General features: G+C 38.6%; 1 protein-coding gene across 4 annotated transcripts in view; it reads left to right on the top strand.

The window, feature by feature from the left end:
• EIF2AK4 (eukaryotic translation initiation factor 2 alpha kinase 4) overlaps nt 1-19837 on the top strand; it is a 118855-nt gene that overhangs the window by 65373 nt on the left and 33645 nt on the right. For all 4 annotated transcript variants that reach the window (XR_011648407.1, XM_058293900.2, XM_058293899.2 and 1 more), the window contains 10 exons: nt 315-369; nt 913-992; nt 3603-3704; nt 5235-5288; nt 10521-10757; nt 12836-12911; nt 13572-13693; nt 16885-16934; nt 17855-18023; nt 19160-19276. Coding sequence is in view for 3 of the 4 variants with exons in the window: in XM_058293900.2 (XP_058149883.1) it covers nt 315-369; nt 913-992; nt 3603-3704; nt 5235-5288; nt 10521-10757; nt 12836-12911; nt 13572-13693; nt 16885-16934; nt 17855-18023; nt 19160-19276 (1062 nt within the window). In the remaining variant the exon portion in view is untranslated. The remainder of the gene's footprint in view (nt 1-314; nt 370-912; nt 993-3602; nt 3705-5234; nt 5289-10520; nt 10758-12835; nt 12912-13571; nt 13694-16884; nt 16935-17854; nt 18024-19159; nt 19277-19837) is intronic.

The raw sequence follows: 19837 nt of genomic DNA on the forward strand, positions 1-19837 counted from the left end.
TATCACTTTTCCTAGTAAATAGATTTTGTTTTGGCCTTTTCAATATGAAAAAAAATTGTTTCTATAAACTTTCCAGTGTTTCTGCGCTGAGGAAAGAGTTCTACTGTGCCTTGCCCTTCTCCCACATGATTTCATTGAGCTTCCTGTGACCTTGTTATTGGTGGGTTAACCAAACCAAACTTACAAGGAGTATTATTACAATCATTATGACTTACATGTAATATTTGCGCTCAGTCTTCATTTAGAAATGGATAAGCCGTTCTTAGGGAGTAATATAACATTTAATTTGATATTTGGTTTATTTGCATTTTTAGGCAGACGGTAAGCAAGACGATCAGGCAGATCACTTAATTAAATCAGACCCTTCAGGTAAATCCAGAACACTGTATATTTAGTTAGTATATTAAACGTACACCAAAAAACTTCTTAACCCGAATTCTATATCTTGTTTATAAAGATTATTCTAAAGCAAGTGGTAATTATGCATTAAAATAGTAAAATTATGAAAATGCTTTTTTTTCCCCTTTTCACTGTGTTACTTGTTCTTCAGACCTCTATGACATTAGAGCTTAAGTTACTTGAATAATTGCCTCTGCTGGGTGGACAGTTACATCCTGTTTAACCCCAGCTGGTAATATGGGACTCCCTTGCAATCTGGTCTGTCTGGGATTGTCTTCACCCAACACTGACCTTTCACTGTGACAGCAGAGACCTCCTTGTGTGGGGCAATGTGTGACCTGTGGTTAATCATTTTTGTAAAATGTATGCCACTTCTTTTAGTGAGTAGTGTGAACAATAAACAGATGGTTACATGTCATGCTTTAGTGCTAATTTTTTTTCTTTTTAATAAAAATTTGCCTTAACCGTGAGTCCTGTTGCTGGAAAACTTTCCCTCTGCCTTCCTTTACATAGGTCATTTGACTGGAATGGTTGGCACTGCCTTATACGTAAGCCCAGAGGTCCAGGGAAGCACCAAATCTGCATACAACCAGGTAAAGGGGAAACCTTTATGGGGGAAGTAAAGGTTTTAAGAGTGAGATAATAGTAAGAACATGAAGATCACAGCATTTAGGATTTGGCTACCAGCTGAAATAATTATGAGCATTCACTTACTCATTCAACATATATATAAAGCATAAATATAAATGTAGAGAGAGAGAGAAAGTCTGTTCTGTTCAGGGGCCATGGTGAAGGAAGCCGCACCATAGCTGTCAAGAAGCTTACTGTCCATCCATCCATCAAAAGAATATTTGAACCTACTCCTATTCCAGGAACACCCCCAGCCAGGAACCAGGAACACAGGGAACACGTCAGGCAAAATGAGTAAGAGAGATGTGGTCCCTTCCCTCAGGGAGCTTATACAGAAGTGGGTGAAACATGATAAACAAGTCAAAAACAAAAGAAATAATCATGAATTGTGTTAAGTACTAAGAAGAAAAGAAATGGGGTCCAGGGACAGGAGAACAATTTGAGGGCATCTCTTTAGAGAGGCTGATAGGAAAAGGCTCCCCAAGGATAAAGGATGAGAAGGACAAACCATGCAAGGTTGGGGGTGGAGGTACACCTCAGGGAAAAGGGGTGAAGCAGAGGAGCGGCATGCGTAAAGAGAAGATCCTGGGTGAAAGAGAGCTTGGCAGATTAAGAGACTCAGAGAAGGCTAGCATAACTAGTCTGGTAAGCAACAGGTGGCCAGAGGCTCAGTGACACTGCAGAAGAAGGCAGTCAGAGCTTGCAGGGCCAGGTTAGCACACAACAGGAGTGTGAATTTTATCTGGAATGCATAGGGAGCCATTGAAGAATCTTGAACAAAAGTCTTCCCAAGCAGCTGCCAAGAGGCTTTGCAGAAATCCAGGTGGAGAGGCTGGTAGCTGGAGATAGAGTGGTAGCAACAGAGATGGAGAGAAGTGTGCTGATATGAGGGGAATGGACAGAACTTCCCAAGGGAGTGATTGTGAGGTGAGGAAATGAGGGAAAAAACGTGTAGTGCTCTGGTTTCTGCCTGAAGTAATCTTAGTTGACTGAGCTGAGGAAACCTAGAGGAAAGATACGTGAGTTAGAAGAAGATGGCAAGAACATTCAATTTAAGACATACTGAGTTTGAAATGCCTCGTGAGTTATCTGTTTAGAGATGCCCAGTAGGTGGTTTAGAGATCCAGGATTTAAAAGTTCAGTGATAAAGGTCAGAGTCAGAAGTATAAATTTGAGAGTCATCAGCACACAGATAGGATTTAAAGCCATGAGACTGGGTGAGATCACCTAGGACAAGAGTGTAGAGCTAAATTTTTTTAAAAGTAGCAGGAAATGTATATCAAAGCCTATTCTTAAACTTGCAGTAGAAACTCAAGCCTGGGTTTTGCTTCTGACAGGGTGCATTGGCAGTGACATAAAAATATCTAAAGTAGAAACAGTCCTCCAAGTACTCAACAAAAGTGAGGATGAGGGTATGGGGAGACAGACATGCAAACACCAGGGCATAGGCAGGCACATTTAGTGTCATCTTTCTGAAGTCAGTATGGCAGTGTCATGAATCCTGAGATGTGCTCTGTTCTTTGGCTCAGCAGTTGTAACTCTAGAAGGTTATCCAAAGGAACCAATGAGGGATGTCCAAAAGATTTATGTAAAAGGGACTCATCACAGCATTATTTATAATAATGAAAAATAACTAAATGTTTAAAAACAGGGATCTGATTCAATAAATGATTTTAAAAATCCAGATAAATACTGTATGTTAAAATTATGTTTTAGGAACCTCTTTTAGAAAAATGACGTAATATTGAAAAATATTCTTGCAAATTTTTTTAAAAGATTTATTTATTTATTTCTCTCCCCTCCCCCCTCCCAGTTGTCTGTTCTCTGTGTCTATTTGCTGCGTCTTCTTTGTCCGCTTCTGTTGTTGTCAGCGGCATGGGAACTGTGTTTTCTTTTTGTTGTGTCATCTGTTGTATCAGCTCTCCTTGTGTGCGGCACCATTCCTAGGCAGGCTGCACTTTCTTTTGCACTGGGCAGCTCTCCTTACGGGGTGCACTCCTTGCGCGTGGGGCCCCCCTATGTGGGGGGCACCCCTGCGTGGCAGGGCACTCCTTGTGCGCATCAGCACTGCACATGGCCCAGCTCCACACGGGTCAAGGAGGCCTGGGGTTTGTACCGCAGACCTCCCATGTGGTAGACGGACACCCTATCCACTGGGCCAAGTCTGCCACCTGATTTGTTTCACGTTTGAAAGGATTAGTAAAGATGCAAGCAAAGCACTTTCTAATGATGCATCTTGGTTGTCCTTTTTCTTTTAGCTTATCATTTTCATTCTTCAGCTAGTATTGCTATCTACATTTGTGAATATAGCTAAACCAGTTACAATTAATTTTCAAGGCAAATGTTGACAGAAGTCACACCAAATGTTTTATCAATATCTAAGTCTAAAATATCATTTTAGCTTTATATTTGTAATTTTATAGAACAAATCATCCAGTTTTTCTAGTGTGGTTTGTTTTTTCATTTATGCCAACTATATTCCCTCAAGCTAACAGTGCATATCCCAGTGTAATCCCTGGTAAATTAAACTTTCATATCAAGGCTCTTTAAATACAGGTTTTTTTTCCCTTCAGAAGGTAGATCTCTTCAGCCTGGGTATCATCTTCTTTGAGATGTCCTATCATCCCATGGTCACAGCCTCAGAAAGGATCTTTGTTCTCAACCAACTCAGAGATGTATGTATCAGATATTTCTTTGCATAAATTTCCGGTAACCTGAATCCTAGCATGAAAATCCTAATTCAAGGTGAGGTATTTTTCTGGTGTTAATAGTATAGAAGAGGGTATCCCACTGTAAATTTAGTGATTCATTTCTTGAGACATGCCAGGCTAACTAGTTCATCTATTTACAGGGAAACATTTTTCTAAGCAGGAGAAGTCACTTCACTTAAGTTCTTAAAATAGCAGTTTGGTGGCCAAAGACCTAGAAGGGATCTTATTGTCTCTTTTCTGTATTTTTAGTGAGTGAAAATCTGCTTCTACTTATGCGCCTCCAGGGATGAAAAACTTTCCACAGTTTTGTTTGTTTTTGGAAATCTTCCCTGTAGAAATCGCTAGTTATAGTTATTTTTTAAAAAATTATTCTGAGAGATTTCATTCTTGGTAATAAAGCAAAGAAGGAATTTTAAATATTAGGTTTTATCAAAACAGTTAAAGCAAAAGGAATAAACAATAAGGATTATGACAATTTACTTCTAGAAATTAAAGATTACTGCTGAATGGACCCAGTGTGGTAATGCCTAAAGAATACCACAATAATCAGATGTAAAAAAAAGACCTGAGGAAAGTATCAACCACTTGAATTGAACTTACTCTTTCTTCCCCGCCACACTGAAATCTTCCTTTGTGTTCTGGGATTAATCCTTTGCCTCCATTATTGCCCAAACTAAAAGGAACTAATGTTATATTGTGTGAGAGCAAGGATGCCTATTGGAAAATGGCAATAACATCTAAGTGGAGAGTAATGTTTAGGTGAGAGTCATTTAGATTCAGATATTCATAAGCAATTTGCATGGAGAACCAACTTCTTCCTGAGCAGAGTGAAACAGGAGGTGAAATCACACATGGCCTAACTAAAAATACTCCACTAGATATTTTGGAAAACAGTTGAATTATTTTACCACCACTATAGCATGGACAACTGTATTCATGTAGTAAAGAAATAGGTAAAGTATCCTTGCCTAATTTGAGATTGCTCTTACATGATTGTCCTTGATGTCCTTTCTTTAAATCTAAAATGCATGTGTGTTCCCTCATTTCAAGAGTATCTAAACAGTCAAGTTAATGTTATAATTGTAGTTCCAGTTAACGGAAGATTGAGAGCTTTGGAGACTTTGGGGGAGGTAGAGCTTTAAAGTTAGTGTTTTTCTCTTACTACATGTTGGTGATTTGCTGCTTTGCCTTTTTTCATCTATGTGTTTAATAAAGCTACTTTATCTTTCTCTGAAAAAACAGACTTTAAAATACTTTGTCCTCAGATAAGGTACTTTCTATAAACCTAAGCTGTCTTTTGAATAATGTTTGTATTAAAATGATAGGTGTATATTTGGAAGCATGGACATTGGGTTTCAAGAAGGTTATCACCTCAGTCTTCCCTTGTTAGCAAATTTTTATTTCTGTTTTTTATTTTATTACTCGTGGTGAACAAATGCTTTCACTGTCACAGTCTGGCAAGGATTTGCTGATTTGAATATAATATCCTTTTAGCCCACTTCACCTAAGTTTCCAGAAGACTTCGATGATGGAGAACATACAAAGCAGGTAATTTTCTGATGCTTTAATTACTGTGTTTTCCATCTTGGGTTTTAATTACTGTTTTTCTTCTTTTTCAGTTAGTAATCTTCTGCCACACTCATTCTCTTGTGTCCTGGGAATAATGTTGGGGCGGGGGAACTCAAGAGATAAAGCACCTAAAATATTATTAGACTTGAAATACATCATAAAAATGCCAAGGGCTGGCATAGAAAATTAACAAACTACAGGAGGGTTCTTTTGTGTGGTTCATTGTGCTTTTGAAGTGCTATTTAGACCCTTGGCTGAAGCTATTGAAAGAAAAAGAATGCTTTTACAGCTCATTGTTTCAGATAAAGCTTGGAACTTTAAGAAAAAAAAAATCATTCAAAACTATACTTTTGTTCTGGTTTGTAATTGAAGTAGCTCAAATTATAAAGGGGAGGGTTGAATTTTCTAGACAATTTGATGCTACAAAATTTTAAAGCAAAATAATTTCTCAACACCATAAATATCAGAGAGTGTATATGTAAATCATGTCATAAATTAGACTTGCAGCTAAAAAGAAAGAATATTGTTAGTGAATTTGTGTGTTGTGCTTCTAGTGTGTCTTCTCTTTTAGTGCTGATTGTTAGTCTTTGTGAGAACTCCTTCCAAAGTGTTAGTTCTCTTGTCATATAGAAGTTTCATCCATAAACTGAGTTTCATTCACAATTATGATCAAGGCAAAGTCCTTTGTTGATTTATTTATATATTTTTTAAGATTTATTTTTTATTTATTTCTCTTCCCCCCACCCTGTTGTCTGCTCTCTGTGTCCATTCGCTGTGTGTTCTTCTGTGTCCACTTGGATTCTTGTCAGTGGCACCAGGAATCTACGTCTCTTTTTGTTGCGTCATCTTGCTCTGTCAGCTCTCCATGTATGCAGTGCCACACCTGGGCAGGCTGCACCTTCTTTGCACAGGGCAGCACTCCTTATGAGGTACGCTCATTGTACGTGGGGCCCCCTTACACAGGGGACACCCCTGCGTGGCATGGCACTCCTTGCACACATCAGCACTGCAAGTGGGCCTACTCACCACACAGGTCATGATGTCCTGGGTTTGAACCCTGGACCTCCCATGTGGTAGGCAGACGCTCTATCCATTGAGCCAAATCTGCTTCCCCCTTATTTAAATTATTAACATTGAAAACAGAAATCTAGATAGAACAGTGTATTAATTTGCTATTTCTTGTTTATTGGCTATGTATCTGTATGGACATATCACTTTATCTTTTTGGAATTTAACTTTCCTCACCTGTAAAATGAAAGAATTAAATATGGAAAGTGGATATGGCTCAAGCAATTGGGCTCCCGTCTACCATATAGGAGGTCCAGGGTTTGATACCCAGGGCCTCCTGGTAAAGGCAAGCTGGCCCACACAGAGTGCTGCCCCGTGCAAGATTGCTGGCCCACATGGAGAGCTGGCGCAGCAAGATGAAGCAACAAAAAGAGACACAGAGGTGAGATAATAAGAAATGCATATTCATGAACTATTGTGATTAGTAATTGAAGAAAATGTCGCATTGGTGTGGAGAAAGTGGCCATGGTGGCTGTTGGGGGTAGGGAGTGGGAAGAAGAGATGTGATGTGGGGGCATTTTCTGGGGTTGGAATTGTCCTGGGTGGTGCTGCAGGGACAGTTACTGGACATTGTATGCCCTCCCATGGCCCACTGGGTCAGCTGCGGGAGAGTGTGGGCTATGGTATGGACCATTGACCATGAGGTGCAGCTGTCCTCAGAGATGTATTCACCAAATGCAATGAATGTCTCATGATGATGGAAGAGGTTGTTGTTATGGGGGGAGGAGTGGGAGGAAGGGGGTGGGGGGTATATGGGGACCTCATGTTTTTTTAATGTAACATTAAAAAAATAAAGACAAAAAAAAAAAAAAATATATATATATATATATATATATATATAGGGTAGGCTCTCTCTGCCTGGAGGAGCCCGCATAAAAAAAAAAAAAGAAATGCAGCAGACCAGGGAGCTGAGGTAGCACAAGAGAATGATCGCCTCTCTTCCACTCCTGAAGGTCCCCAATCAATTCTCAGAGTCACCTAATGAGAATACAAGCAGACACAGAAGAACACACAGCGAATGGACACAGAGAGCAGACAATGGAGGGAGGGGGGATAAATAATTTTTTTTTTTTTAAGACATAACCCATTAAAAAAAAAAACTAACATTAATGTTCGTAATTCAGTAGTGTTTAACAAGACTCATTTCTGGCTCTATGTATCTGTTTTAGTTTGCTAAAGCCTGCCAAGGCAATATACCAGAAATGGGTTGGCTTTTACAATGGGAATTTAGTAGTTTAACAGCTTACAGTTTCGAGGCTGAGAAAAATGTCCAAATCAGGGTTTCATCAGGAGATGCTTTCTCCCCAAGCTGCAGTTGTGGGCGGTCAGGCACATGTGAAGGCACAATGGCCTTGTTGCTTTCAGCTTCTGGCTTCAGTGGCCAGCTTCTCCTTTCCTTTGATTTCAGCTTCTGGCCCCTGGACCTTCTCTCTCAGTTTCTAGGAGTTTTTTCTATCTTGTCTCTGCTGCTTTTTTCTGTTTCTGTGCCTTTTTTTAATTTATTTCTCCCCTCCCCCCTTCTGTGACCGCTTCGATCCTTATCAGTGGCACCGGAAATCTGTGTTTCTTTTTTGTTGCATCATCTTTTGTCAGCTCTCCGTGTGTGCAGCGCCATTCTCAGGCAGGCTGCGCTTTCTTTTGCGCTGGGTGGCTCTCCTTATGGGGCTCACTTCTTGTGCGTGGGGCTCCCCTATGCAGGGGACACCTTTGCATGGCACAGCACTCCTTGTGTGCATCAGCACTGTGCATGGGCCAGCTCCACACCAGTCAAGGAGGCCTGGGATTTGAACTGCGGACCTCCCATGTGGTAGACGGATGCCCTATCCATTGGGCCAAGTCCACTTCCCTCTGTGCCTTTTTTTTTTTTTTTAATAATAAATTTTATTCTTAGAGAAGTTTTAGATTTACAGAGAAAATACACCGAACTAAGGGGAATTACCGTATGACCTTGCCTGCCTATACACATACACATAATTTCCCCTATTTTTGACTTCTCATATTAGTCTGGTAAATTTGTTACGGTTGGTGCACCAACACTGAAGTACTGCTACTGACCAAAGTCTGTGTTTACATTATGGTTTACACTTGGTATTGTATCAGTTTCATGGGCTTTAACAAATGTGTAATGTCATGTATGCAACACGGTAGTACCCTGTCCTAAAAATGTCCTGTGTTCCGTTTATCCATCCCTCACCCTCTGCTCTGAACACCTGGCAACCACTATCTTTACATCAATGTTACGAGTTCTTCCATTAACACAAGATAATATCTGCAATAAATCTATTTTGGTCCCTGATTACACTCCCTGATTATATTTGTTCAATCCTCAGTCTTGAGGGATTTGGGATAATGTCTACTCTGTTTTAGGCTGAGAGGGAACTTAGATATTAGGGGGCAGATGGAAGGAATTGTTTTGCTTGCAATTGCAGATACTCCTTGCTTTTTGGAATGACACTTGTCCATCATCATCATTTTGTTAGTTGTCCAGGGAAAGCCTGAAGAAGTCTACAATTCCTTCCAAAATGATGTCATATTTTATCTAAAGTCTTTACAGGATGTGTAATTTTTTTCTTTTCTTTTCTTTTTTTTGGGGGGGTCTCAACACTTTATTTTTTATTTTTTTCCAAATTCTACTCAATTTATTCATTCCCTCTATGCCTTTTTATTCCTACATTTATAAAGGACTCCAGTAAGAGGATTATAACCCACTCTGGCTCACATAATTTGGTCAAAGGTCCTTAACGGAAGTACTTTCATCAAAAGGTTCCACCTACAATAGGTTTATGCTCACAGGAATGGATTAGCTCTAGGACATAATTTTTGGGGGTCCACAAAAGACTCAAACCACCACAGTACTCCTTCTGCCTCATATATTTAAATAGTAAAGGACCATTAGAAAATATGTAGTCATGTTTCTTATTTGAATGGAATCATTTGCTTTGTTTCTGGATGTTATAAGTAAATGTTCATGTCACAGCCTTTATCTGTACCAAGGTCAGTAATAGTATTTCCACATGTCAACAGCTGTCATAGCATAGGAACTTCATTAAACTACAAACACAAGAGCAACTCACAATGACAATTGTTCTCCTATCATTACATGTTTATTAGGTATCCTTGAGGGCTTGAGTTTAGACTGTAAAAAAATTGGCACTACAGCCACTACTGACATCATTGCTTTCCAACTGAAAGGCAGCAACATAGAAAAGGCTTCTAGGCTAAGAATAATACAGTTTTTGCCACACACACACAGAGAAAATAAGCAGTATTACATGTCTATTTTGCTAAATTGGGTGTTACTGTTTTTTATCATTTTAACTCAAAATAAATTTTCATCTAAGTTACATCATGTCAGTTTTCAGTTTTTTTCCATTATAATAGAAAACTACCACATCACACAAAAAGCAATTAGGTATGTTTTTATTTCAGCCTAAGACATGGATAGGATATGGAGGGGAAAGTATTTTAAAGACGTATAATTAGAAAATGTTTAATAAGCTTTGTTCAGAAACTGACGTTTTCTGGTCCTTTAAATATTCCTCTAACTCCTTATAAACAAGAGAATTAGGAATCATTAAGGAACTGTTCAAAAGCTTAGATTGCCTTCAAATGATTCCCTGCTTAATGTGAAGGTATAACAAATGAGAAACACAAATCAGAAGAATTCAAGGGAATGTTATTAGTACAAATAAATGGAGAAGAAAAAAATGTTTTACATTACCTTAAGGATTCCAGCAGCTAATATGCATCACGATATTTACTAAAATTAGACATCTAAAGCTGTTTCATGTTCTAACATCTTTTTTTACACAATAATTTGTATTGATCAGGCCTAAGCTAGTAGTGCTTCTGTATATTTGTTGAGTTGAGGATTTTTTGGTTGGTTGTGACAATAAAATATAAAACAGCCTCCATCTTTTAATAAATACTTTTTACAATCCTGCACAATTCTGTGGCCATGATAAAGTACAGAGGAGAAAAATGACAAATACAGAGATTTCAGAAATACCAGTTGAAATGGACCATTACATACAAGAATTGTGGTATCTTTTCTTTGGCCTGAACTAATCACTGAGCTGTCAGGAGAATTCCTGGGAATTTCCCATCATAGCCCCTCAGTGGCATGCCTGGGTTTTCTTCTAGAAATCTGTCATCTCCTGGCTCCTGAACCATGATCCAGCCAAGCGGCCCACAGCCACAGAACTGCTCAAGAGTGAGCTGCTTCCCCCTCCACAGATGGAGGAATCGGAGTTGCATGAAGTGCTGCACCACACCCTGGCCAATGTGGATGGGAAGGCCTATCGCACCATGATGGCCCAGATCTTCTCCCAGCGCATCTCTCCTGCCATCGATTACACCTACGACAGCGACATCCTGAAGGTGAGCTTAAGCCAGACTTCCCAAAGAGAGCTTAGCCTGGTCACAGAAAGGAGTCAGTCCCTCCCTTATTCCTAACATTCCTTTAATGCCACCAATATTAGTTCTTAGTCTGATGTCTGTGAAACTTCAAAGAGTATATGCAAGATTTATGTATCTGCATTATTCCAGGAAGAAGTACTACACTGTTAATCACTTACGGGAGTTCTTAACCCACTCGCCTTCCTCACCCACCTAAAAGATTAAGAAGCAGTGCATTTAGACAGATGAACTATAGTTAGTAGTAATACTTTGATGAGGCCTTTTCGTAATTTGTTACTAAAATCTCCAGCAATGCAAGGTATTTGTGTGAGGTGATGTATGGGAGCCCTGTGTGGTATTATGCATGTTTGTTCTGTAAGTTCATGTATTAGTCAGCCAAAGGCGTGCTAATGCAAAATACCAGAAATTGGTTAGTTTTTATAAAAAGGTATTTATTTGGAGTGGGAGCCTACAGATAACAAACAATAAGCATAAGTTACTTCCATCACCAAAGTCTGTTTTCACATGTTGAAGCAAGATGGCTGCTGATGTCTGTGAGGGTTCAGGCTTCCTGGGTTCCTCTCTTGCAGGATCTTGCTTCTCTCGGGTTTCAGGGTTCCTCGCTTTCTAGGGCTTGCTTCTTCCTAGGGTTCCTCTCTTCCTGGGGCTGGCTTCTGTTTCCTCTGTGAGCTTACTTCCTGGGGTTCCAGCTTAAGGCTTCAGCATCAAACTCCAACATCAAAACTCCAACATCAAAAACCCTCAACTCTTGTCCTTTGTTATGTCTTTTATCTGTGAGTCCCCACCCACCAAGGGGTGGAGAATCAATGCCCTAATGATGTAGCCCAAGCAAAGCCTTAATCATAACTTAATCATACCCAGGTGCAGAGCAGATTACAAACATAATCCAGTATCTATTTTTGAAATTCATAACCATATCAAACTGCTACAGTTCATAACATTTATTATATAGTTATTGTTTATGTATGTTCATAAACATATACTTAAATAAATATAAATTGTTTTTAAATGAAAAAAAAAAAGAAGTGCCTTTAGGATCTGAGCCCTGGCCCAGCTGTCCAGAGCCTAAAACATCCACCCAGTTCAAATTCAGATCAAGTAATACAGTAATACATCAGAATCACCTGGAAGGCCTTAGAGTATTATAGATGCTCAGGCCCTAGATTCTAGTGACTCAGAATCTTCCTGTGTGAGGCACTTCAGAATTATATATATATAACCTTCCAGGTGGTTTCTGAGGCACAGCCACATCTGGGAACCTTCAACATTTTATTTCTTTAAAAAAAAAAGGGTGAGGGATAAGGTTGTCTGAAATATAGCAAAGTGTTAAAATTTAATAAAGCTGGGAAGTGGGCACACAGATATTTGGTGTAATCTCTATGTTTCCGTATGCTTAAAATATGACAATTTTTAAAGAGTAGTAGAGAAAGTAGAGGTAAAATTTGTGAAAGACCAGTATAGATATTAAATGCCAAATGGCATTTTACTGCTCATCAATATTAGATATTTGCAGGGTTATCGGTGATTTTCTTTATTTTTTCTCTTCGTTCCTCTCTTTCTAAATTTTAGTGAAATGGGATTATTTTTGTAATAAGAAAAAAGAAGTTTCATTTCCTCTACATACTATGTAAATGTCACATAGCTTTAAAGTGCTTACTATGAATCACCCAAAATATGTGGGAGTGAGCCTGATGCCATTGGGTTATTTGATCTCTCCATAGTACTGCTGAGACTCCCAGTCTTCAAATATAAAGGTCCTTTATATTTGATTAACTCTCTCTGAAAGGCATATAGAAAAGTGATTAAGAGCTTGGACTTGGAACTCAGGCAGCCTTTCCTTTTCTGGAAAAGTAAGGGCGTGCATTTTGAGGCAGGATGCATTGCAAGACATGCGGTCTCTTCTCCCCAAATTTGTTCGGAGATAGACTGACTCATTGACATCTTTTTTGTGTAGAACGTATTGCAATCCACATATTAATATTTTAGGGCATCTCTTTGATTAAGCTTTGATAATATTATTTTAATTGGTCATATTTTAGGGCAGCTTCTCAATCCATACGGCCAAGATACAGCAACATGTGTGTGAAACCATCATCCGCATCTTTAAAAGGCATGGTATGTCCTTTTTTAAAAAAATCTTATTCCTTCTCAAAAGATGTTTCTTCATCATTAGAAAGTAGTGCTGGAGAGCAGATGTGGCTCAAGCAGTTGAGCATCTGCTTCCTATATGAGACATCCTGGATTCGTTCCCCAGTGCCTCTTATAAAAGACAAAAACAAACAACTAGCAAAACAAATGGAAAAAACAAATCAGGGGAGCCAGTGTGGCTCAATGTTGAGCGCCAGCTTCCCACACACGAGGTCCTGGGTTTAATCCCTGATCCCGGTTACTGCAAAAAAAAAAAAGAAAGAAAAAAAGTAGTGTTAGTGAATTTTAATACAACCATATTTTACTTCAAAGTTCAGTTACAAGCAATTGATATAATGTAAAATTTAAGCTCAGTTTTACAGGTAAGGTTTTTGAGAAACTGCTTTGAAGATTTATAACCTTGCTACCAAACTACAGCTGGTTTATGGAGTCAGAAGTAGGACTAAATTGACAAACTTAATCTAGATGAGCTCTCCATTATTAGTTTAGACAATTGAAGGAAGATAAAATGATGATGATTTCAACAGTCCCAGTGGCAGATTACTTAACTATCAGATTTGTGTTCATTTTAAGTTGCTTTCTAGGAAGAATGAGAACCTGGTGATTATTTTTTCTTATTTGACGTAGGAGCTGTTGAATTATGTACTCCGCTGCTGCTTCCCCGAAATAGGCAAATATATGAGCACAATGAAGCCGCCTTATTCATGGATCACAGTGGGATGCTGGTGATGCTTCCTTTCGACCTGCGGGTGAGGCTGGAGATGCTTGCTGGCAGGCGGGACGCAGTGATGGTGTCCCTTTTAAAGGAGTACCCTTACTGATCATCTTTGTCACTAGGCTTAATTTCCAAACGTCACCTTTTAAGAAACTTATTCTTAAGGGAGTTACTAGTGTGAGAGCATAATTGGAATTAAGTAAACATTTGACCCTACATTCATCTACCTTGCTAATAGCACAAGTGGCTTGCAATGGCCCTAGAAACCAGAGCCTGCATTCCAAGTGCCTCATCTGCACCTCAGTGCTGAGCTCCACTTAATGGTCCCAGCCAAGTTAACCTAGACAACTCAGACAGATAAGTGTAGTTTTTTTCCTTTGCTTCTCGCCAGATCTTTGGTAACATCTTAACATGTTAATGTCTAAGATAATTAAATTCTTGTAACAGCAAATATTTCTGACTCTGGGCATGGTGAATTTTTCTCCTGCTTGCTTTCTTCTGACCTCCCAGGGCTTCCCTTTAGCAGCACCATTCTTAGCAGTCATTTCATTCACATGGTGTTGGCTGCTAAGAAGCACATCTGTAGCACTGCACAGTAAGCTGGAAGAAAACATGCAACTCATACATCAGACAAGGGTTTCATACCTAGCATTCAGAGAGCACTTAAAAATTGTTTTGGGGTTTTTTTTGGACATCAGCTTTAAAGAGAAATAAGGAAAGATTACAACCAGGTAGTTCTCAGAAGAGAAAATGTACATGGCTGACAAATATCTGAAAAGATTTTAGCCTAATAATAATAAATGCAAATCAAAGCTATATCAACTTTACCCATAAGACTGGCAAAAATATATAAATTAATATCATCCAGGGATAGCAAGGGTACAAGGCAATAGGTACTTTCATACATTACTGATGTGAATGTAATTACCAAATCTTTTAGAAAAGTAATCTGAAAGTATTTAATAAAGTAAAAAAATATTAAATGCACATACTATATCATTTGAATCAGCAGTCCCACAGAGATTTATCCAAAGAAATAAAACACATTACTTATACGGGTTAAAAGTATTTTTGTGGTAAACAAAAACTGAAAACTGCATGTTTATCAGTAGGAAAATAGTTGAATAATTAATTGCATCAATATTATGGCAACTATTAAAAAGAAAATTTAGATTTTTACTTTTATATGCTCAAATGCATATGTTTATTATATATGTATAAAGTCAAATATATGTATATATTTGGATATATCCATATCTATATTTGATCTGTAGGAATATCTGTGATATACTGTTAACTGGAAAATAAGCAAGTTTCAAAGGAACATCTAATATCCCATTTTTGTTATATAGAAAACGTTTTTTAAAAATCTGGGTACAGATATAATGTACACTGTGTGTATTTGTGTGCACATAGTTTATGTAGGTTTAAACATGTACATAAATGATCCTCTACACCAACTCCTTTGTATCACCATAGAGTAAGGTGTCAAAAAATACACTTAAGCCTTTAACTTAATTTTTCTGGAGGGGGCCATGGAATCAAAGTGTTTTCTTTTTTTCATATCTGTGTTGTGTGGCTTATTGCAAAAGCATGTTTTGCTTTTATTGTTCAAGAGGAAATTTCTTCTATATTCTTGGCTTCTTTTTCTTAAACAGTAAAGTGGTTTGGAATTATTTTAAGTTAGGAGTAAATAAATAGGATATTCAGCATTTCGGCTTTGCTAAAGAATGGGTAGTATTACAAACATTTATATAGCTGTATTATTGTATTTAAAATTGGCTTCTATTCCCTAAATATAGGGAAACTAGTGTGTAAATTTCTAGACATCAACTCCTTTTCTGTGAGCTGTTCAAATGCAAAAGGGGAAGCAGACTTGGCCCAGTGGTTAGGGCATCCATCTACCACATGGGAGGTCCGCGGTTCAAACCCCAGGCCTCCTTGACCCGTGTGGAGCTGGCCCATGCACAGTGCTGATGCACGCAAGGAGTGCCCTGCCATGCAGGTGTGTCCCCACGCTGGGGAGCCCCATGTGCAAGGAGTGCACCCCGGAAGGAGAGCTGCCCAGCGCAAAACAAAGTGCAGCATGCCCAGGAATGGCGCTGCACACACAGAGAGCTGACACAACAAGATGACATAACCAAAAGAAACACAGATTCCAGTGCCGCTGACAACAACAGAAGCGGACAAAGAAGACACAGCAAACAGACACAGAGAACAGACAACTGGGGCGCAGGGGGGAGAGGGGGAGAGAAATAAATAAAAAATAAATAAATCTTTAAGAAAAAGAATGGAAAAGGTAAATAAAAAGTGATTACCCTTTTAGAATTTGACCCATTAATTAATGATATTTTGTTGGGTCTCTTGGGGCAATCTGACAGTAGCTTTCTAAATTGTGGTTATTATGTGTAGGTGGCTATTAAAAATTTCTCCTAAGAGATCTTTAGGAAAATCAGAAAAGTAACTGCAAGAGATAATACCCCATTTTGAGTCTGTTATCATAATTGATACTTAAAAAAAAAAATTTCACAGGGAACCAAGTAATTTGCACTGATTTTAGTTTATATATTAATAATAAACATTTAGCAGAGTATATATAACTAAAACTGAATTTTCTCAAACTTACAATATGCTGAAATGACTAAGACTGATGGTCAGTTTTACAGTGTAGTCTAGTGCTGACTTAAGCACCCAGGGACATTTTAAGAAGGAGTGTGAGTGGTGACCGGTGCAAACTGTGTCATTTGGGGTTCTCCAGAAAAGCAGAACCAAAAGAATGTGTAGATAAAGAGATATATTTTATGGAATTGGCTTACATGATTTTGGGGGCTGGCAAGTCATCAGGCTGGAAACTCAGGTGGCAGTTGATACACAGTCTTGAAATTTCTTCCCTGGAAAACCTGTTTTTGCTCTTAAAGGCTTCAGCTTGATTGAAGCCCACACACATCATCAAGCTTTTCTTCTTTACTTAAAGTCAATTAATTGTAGATATTAATACCTAGTTTAGTGTTTGATGAAATAACTGAGTACTACAACTTAGCTTTCCTAGCCACTAACCTTCACAGCAACCCTGTGAAGATACTAAAATAAAACAACACTGAATTGTATGCTTGAAAAGGGTGAACTTTGTGTGTGAATTTTATCTCAGTAAAGATAATTTTTTTAAAAGAATGTGGTAGTTAACACATCATGACATTGATTTTTAAAACTTTGTGTCTCTTTCAGATTCCTTTTGCAAGATATGTGGCAAGAAATAATATACTGAATTTAAAAAGGTAAGAAACAATGGGAGTTTCTATTTGGTGGATGTGTAAAGAGACTGAGGAAGATGTTTTTTCTTCTATGATCCTTACCCAGTAAAGACTTTTGGGTTCAGTGTATTGAGCTTGGAATATTGTCACAAAGCCCAGCTGCAGTATCACTTTCTTAAGTGACAGGACCTGTCAGCCTGCCCTTCAGAAGCAATGTAGCAGTTGGGAACCATGACATTCCTGTGCCTTCTAAATGCCCCCAAGCAACATCACTAATTATTTTCACAAATGGTTCCTTGAAAAAACATCTGGCTGTTCTCAGTCACAGGTGGCCCCTTTTAAAATTTAATTGGGGGAACAAGTGGCCAATGATCTCTGTGTGAAAACTGCCTACACAGGTAATTGCACAAAAGCTACTTGAAGAGAAGCAGATTTAACCCAGCAGGAATGCCGACCGCTGAGGACCTCCAGGCACTCAGCCTTGGAAAGAGGTTTTCTGTGTGTTTAAATATCACAGGAGTCAAACATTGAGGTCCTCATAAATTGAAGTAGTATTGTTGTCAATGAGGCACCATCCTTTAAAGTTTGTCTTCAAAATGAAAGCTCTTTATGTGTTTTTATTCTCAGCTGCAAGTGAACCAGTAATAGTTATAGTCCTAAGGTGTGGGTAGAAAGTAAGCACTTACGGTAGAATTGTTTTTTGTAATTTCATCTCTATTTCAGACATTTTAAAAAATGTCTCATAGTTTAATAGTTGCAGAACTAGGAACTGGAACCTATATCAAAAGGCAAGGCTGTTCTGGCCAATTCGATCTGTAAGCCCTCTTGGTCTTACCACTGGTTAATTTTTTTCATTTGTTTCTTCTTTTTTTTGTTTAACAATGTCTTTTTGTATATTTGTTTCTAGTAAGCATGACCTTAGAAATCTGGGTTTCTCTCTCCAGATACTGTATAGAACGTGTGTTCAGACCTCGCAAGTTAGACCGATTTCATCCCAAAGAACTTCTGGAATGTGCATTTGATATTGTCACTTCTACCAACAACAGCTCCCTGCCCATTGCTGAAATCATCTACACTATCTATGAAATCATCCAGGAGTTTCCAGTGCTTCAGGTTGCTTTCCAGATTTTAATATTCCAAGATTACCCCTGCTAGAGTCCTTCACCAAATATGATGGGGAAAGCATCAGCTGCAGAACTGCTTCTCCTAGTTTCTGCTGGCAGTGAATCCCCTCCTTGGTAAAGTAACTGAAAAGAGTCCGACAGTGTTCGTTTTGAGGTTAATCTTAGACTTTTACCTCTACCTTGACAAGAATTGGTTTTGTTTTTGTGTGCTTGTTTTGTTTTGTTGGGCGGGTAGAAAGTATTGTTCCTCTTCCTGTACTTCCAAAATGCAAGAAATCAGGCTAAGAGTCATACTGGGAGGCGTTTAGCATGCTCCTACCCTGTTCAGAACCCTCTGTGGCACCCTCCTCCTCCTTTTCTCTGAACTCTCCAGGTTAACTTTTCATCATGTTTTCACCCTGCCTCACGGGTCTGACTCCCTGCTCTTTCCAACACAGCCTTTTCTCTAGTCAGGCATCTTCCCCCCATCCCACAAGCGCGCTCTGTGCTGTCGGGCAGTCACGGCGGTTCCTCGTCAAGAGAGTCTTTTCTCTGCTGCACTGTGGTTTGGGGCCCTTTCTCCCCAGGGAGCCTGCTGCTCTTCATTGGTTGGTCCCCTATTCTTCCTAGCTCTTAAAGCACTTGATATGAGACATCCACTTACCACCTGGAGTTGTAGTAGTTGTTTGTCTCCAACCTGAGTAAGTGCTCTTTCAGGGCAGAGCCCACGTGTCTTGCTTTTTCTGAATTCCACTCTACCTCACTCAGCACACAGCCCACCGCCGTGTCAATGCTTAAGAACTGACGTATGTGGATAACAGTAGTGGTAACTTTCCACCAGCCTGTACATATAGGTCAATTGCTATTGAAGCCAGATCCCCTCCCTCTTTAAAATCTCCATGAACTTTCTCAGGCTTTTATATATAGCTGAAGACCAGTCAGCAGAGCAGTTTTGATCATAAAATATTGTTATATTCTTTAAGTACAGCTATGTAAAAAGAATGCATATAAAAAAAATGAACAGAGAAATATGCTAAAATTCAATCTTCCCATTATGTTAGGGTGGTAAATTGATGGTAAGTGTCCATATTTGATCATGTAGCAATACTGCTTTTATGATGAAAATAATTTTTTTCTGTATCCTAGGAAAGGAATTACAGTATTTACTTGAACCATACCACATTACTGAAAGCAATACTCTTACACTGTGGAATCCCAGAAGATAAACTCAGTCAAGTCTACGTTATTCTGTATGATGCTGTGGTAAGTATTTAGTTACTATGACTTGATGTTGAAAGATAATGATTTATGATTATTTTCTTATTGAAACACAACCACGAAACTATTATAGTCAAGTCTAGACTCTTAAGGATAAAGAGAATCTGTTTGCATTACATTATATTGTAGGAAGTGGATAAACTATGAATTACATACCAGTTCATGGTTTACTTTGAAGCATTTTAAAATCTGGAATTCAACAAAAGACCACACTCATCACTGCACCATACAATCCAACTGTCTTACCTGGCCTCGTGTATTCTGTGAGTTGCTTTAAAAGTGGCACTGAAATATAACATAATAACCCAATATATTGGATTGTTTATGTAGAATTTAAAATGAACATCAGAAGTTGATGACTTGGGAGTTTTATGTCCTTCCCTCATCACTCTAATGTGAAAGAACCAATTAGCTTTGATTATATTGCTGTCTAACAAGGATTTGTTGAGCTCTTACTCTATACTATGGCCCATACTACAGCTGTCCCCAGGGTGTTTATGAAGGGTGACCTCTGATTTAAAACAATTGAATTATCTTATTTAACTT

This window comes from Dasypus novemcinctus, chromosome 3 (assembly GCF_030445035.2).
Source record: "Dasypus novemcinctus isolate mDasNov1 chromosome 3, mDasNov1.1.hap2, whole genome shotgun sequence".
In the NCBI taxonomy this organism is placed as follows: Eukaryota; Metazoa; Chordata; class Mammalia; order Cingulata; family Dasypodidae; genus Dasypus; species Dasypus novemcinctus.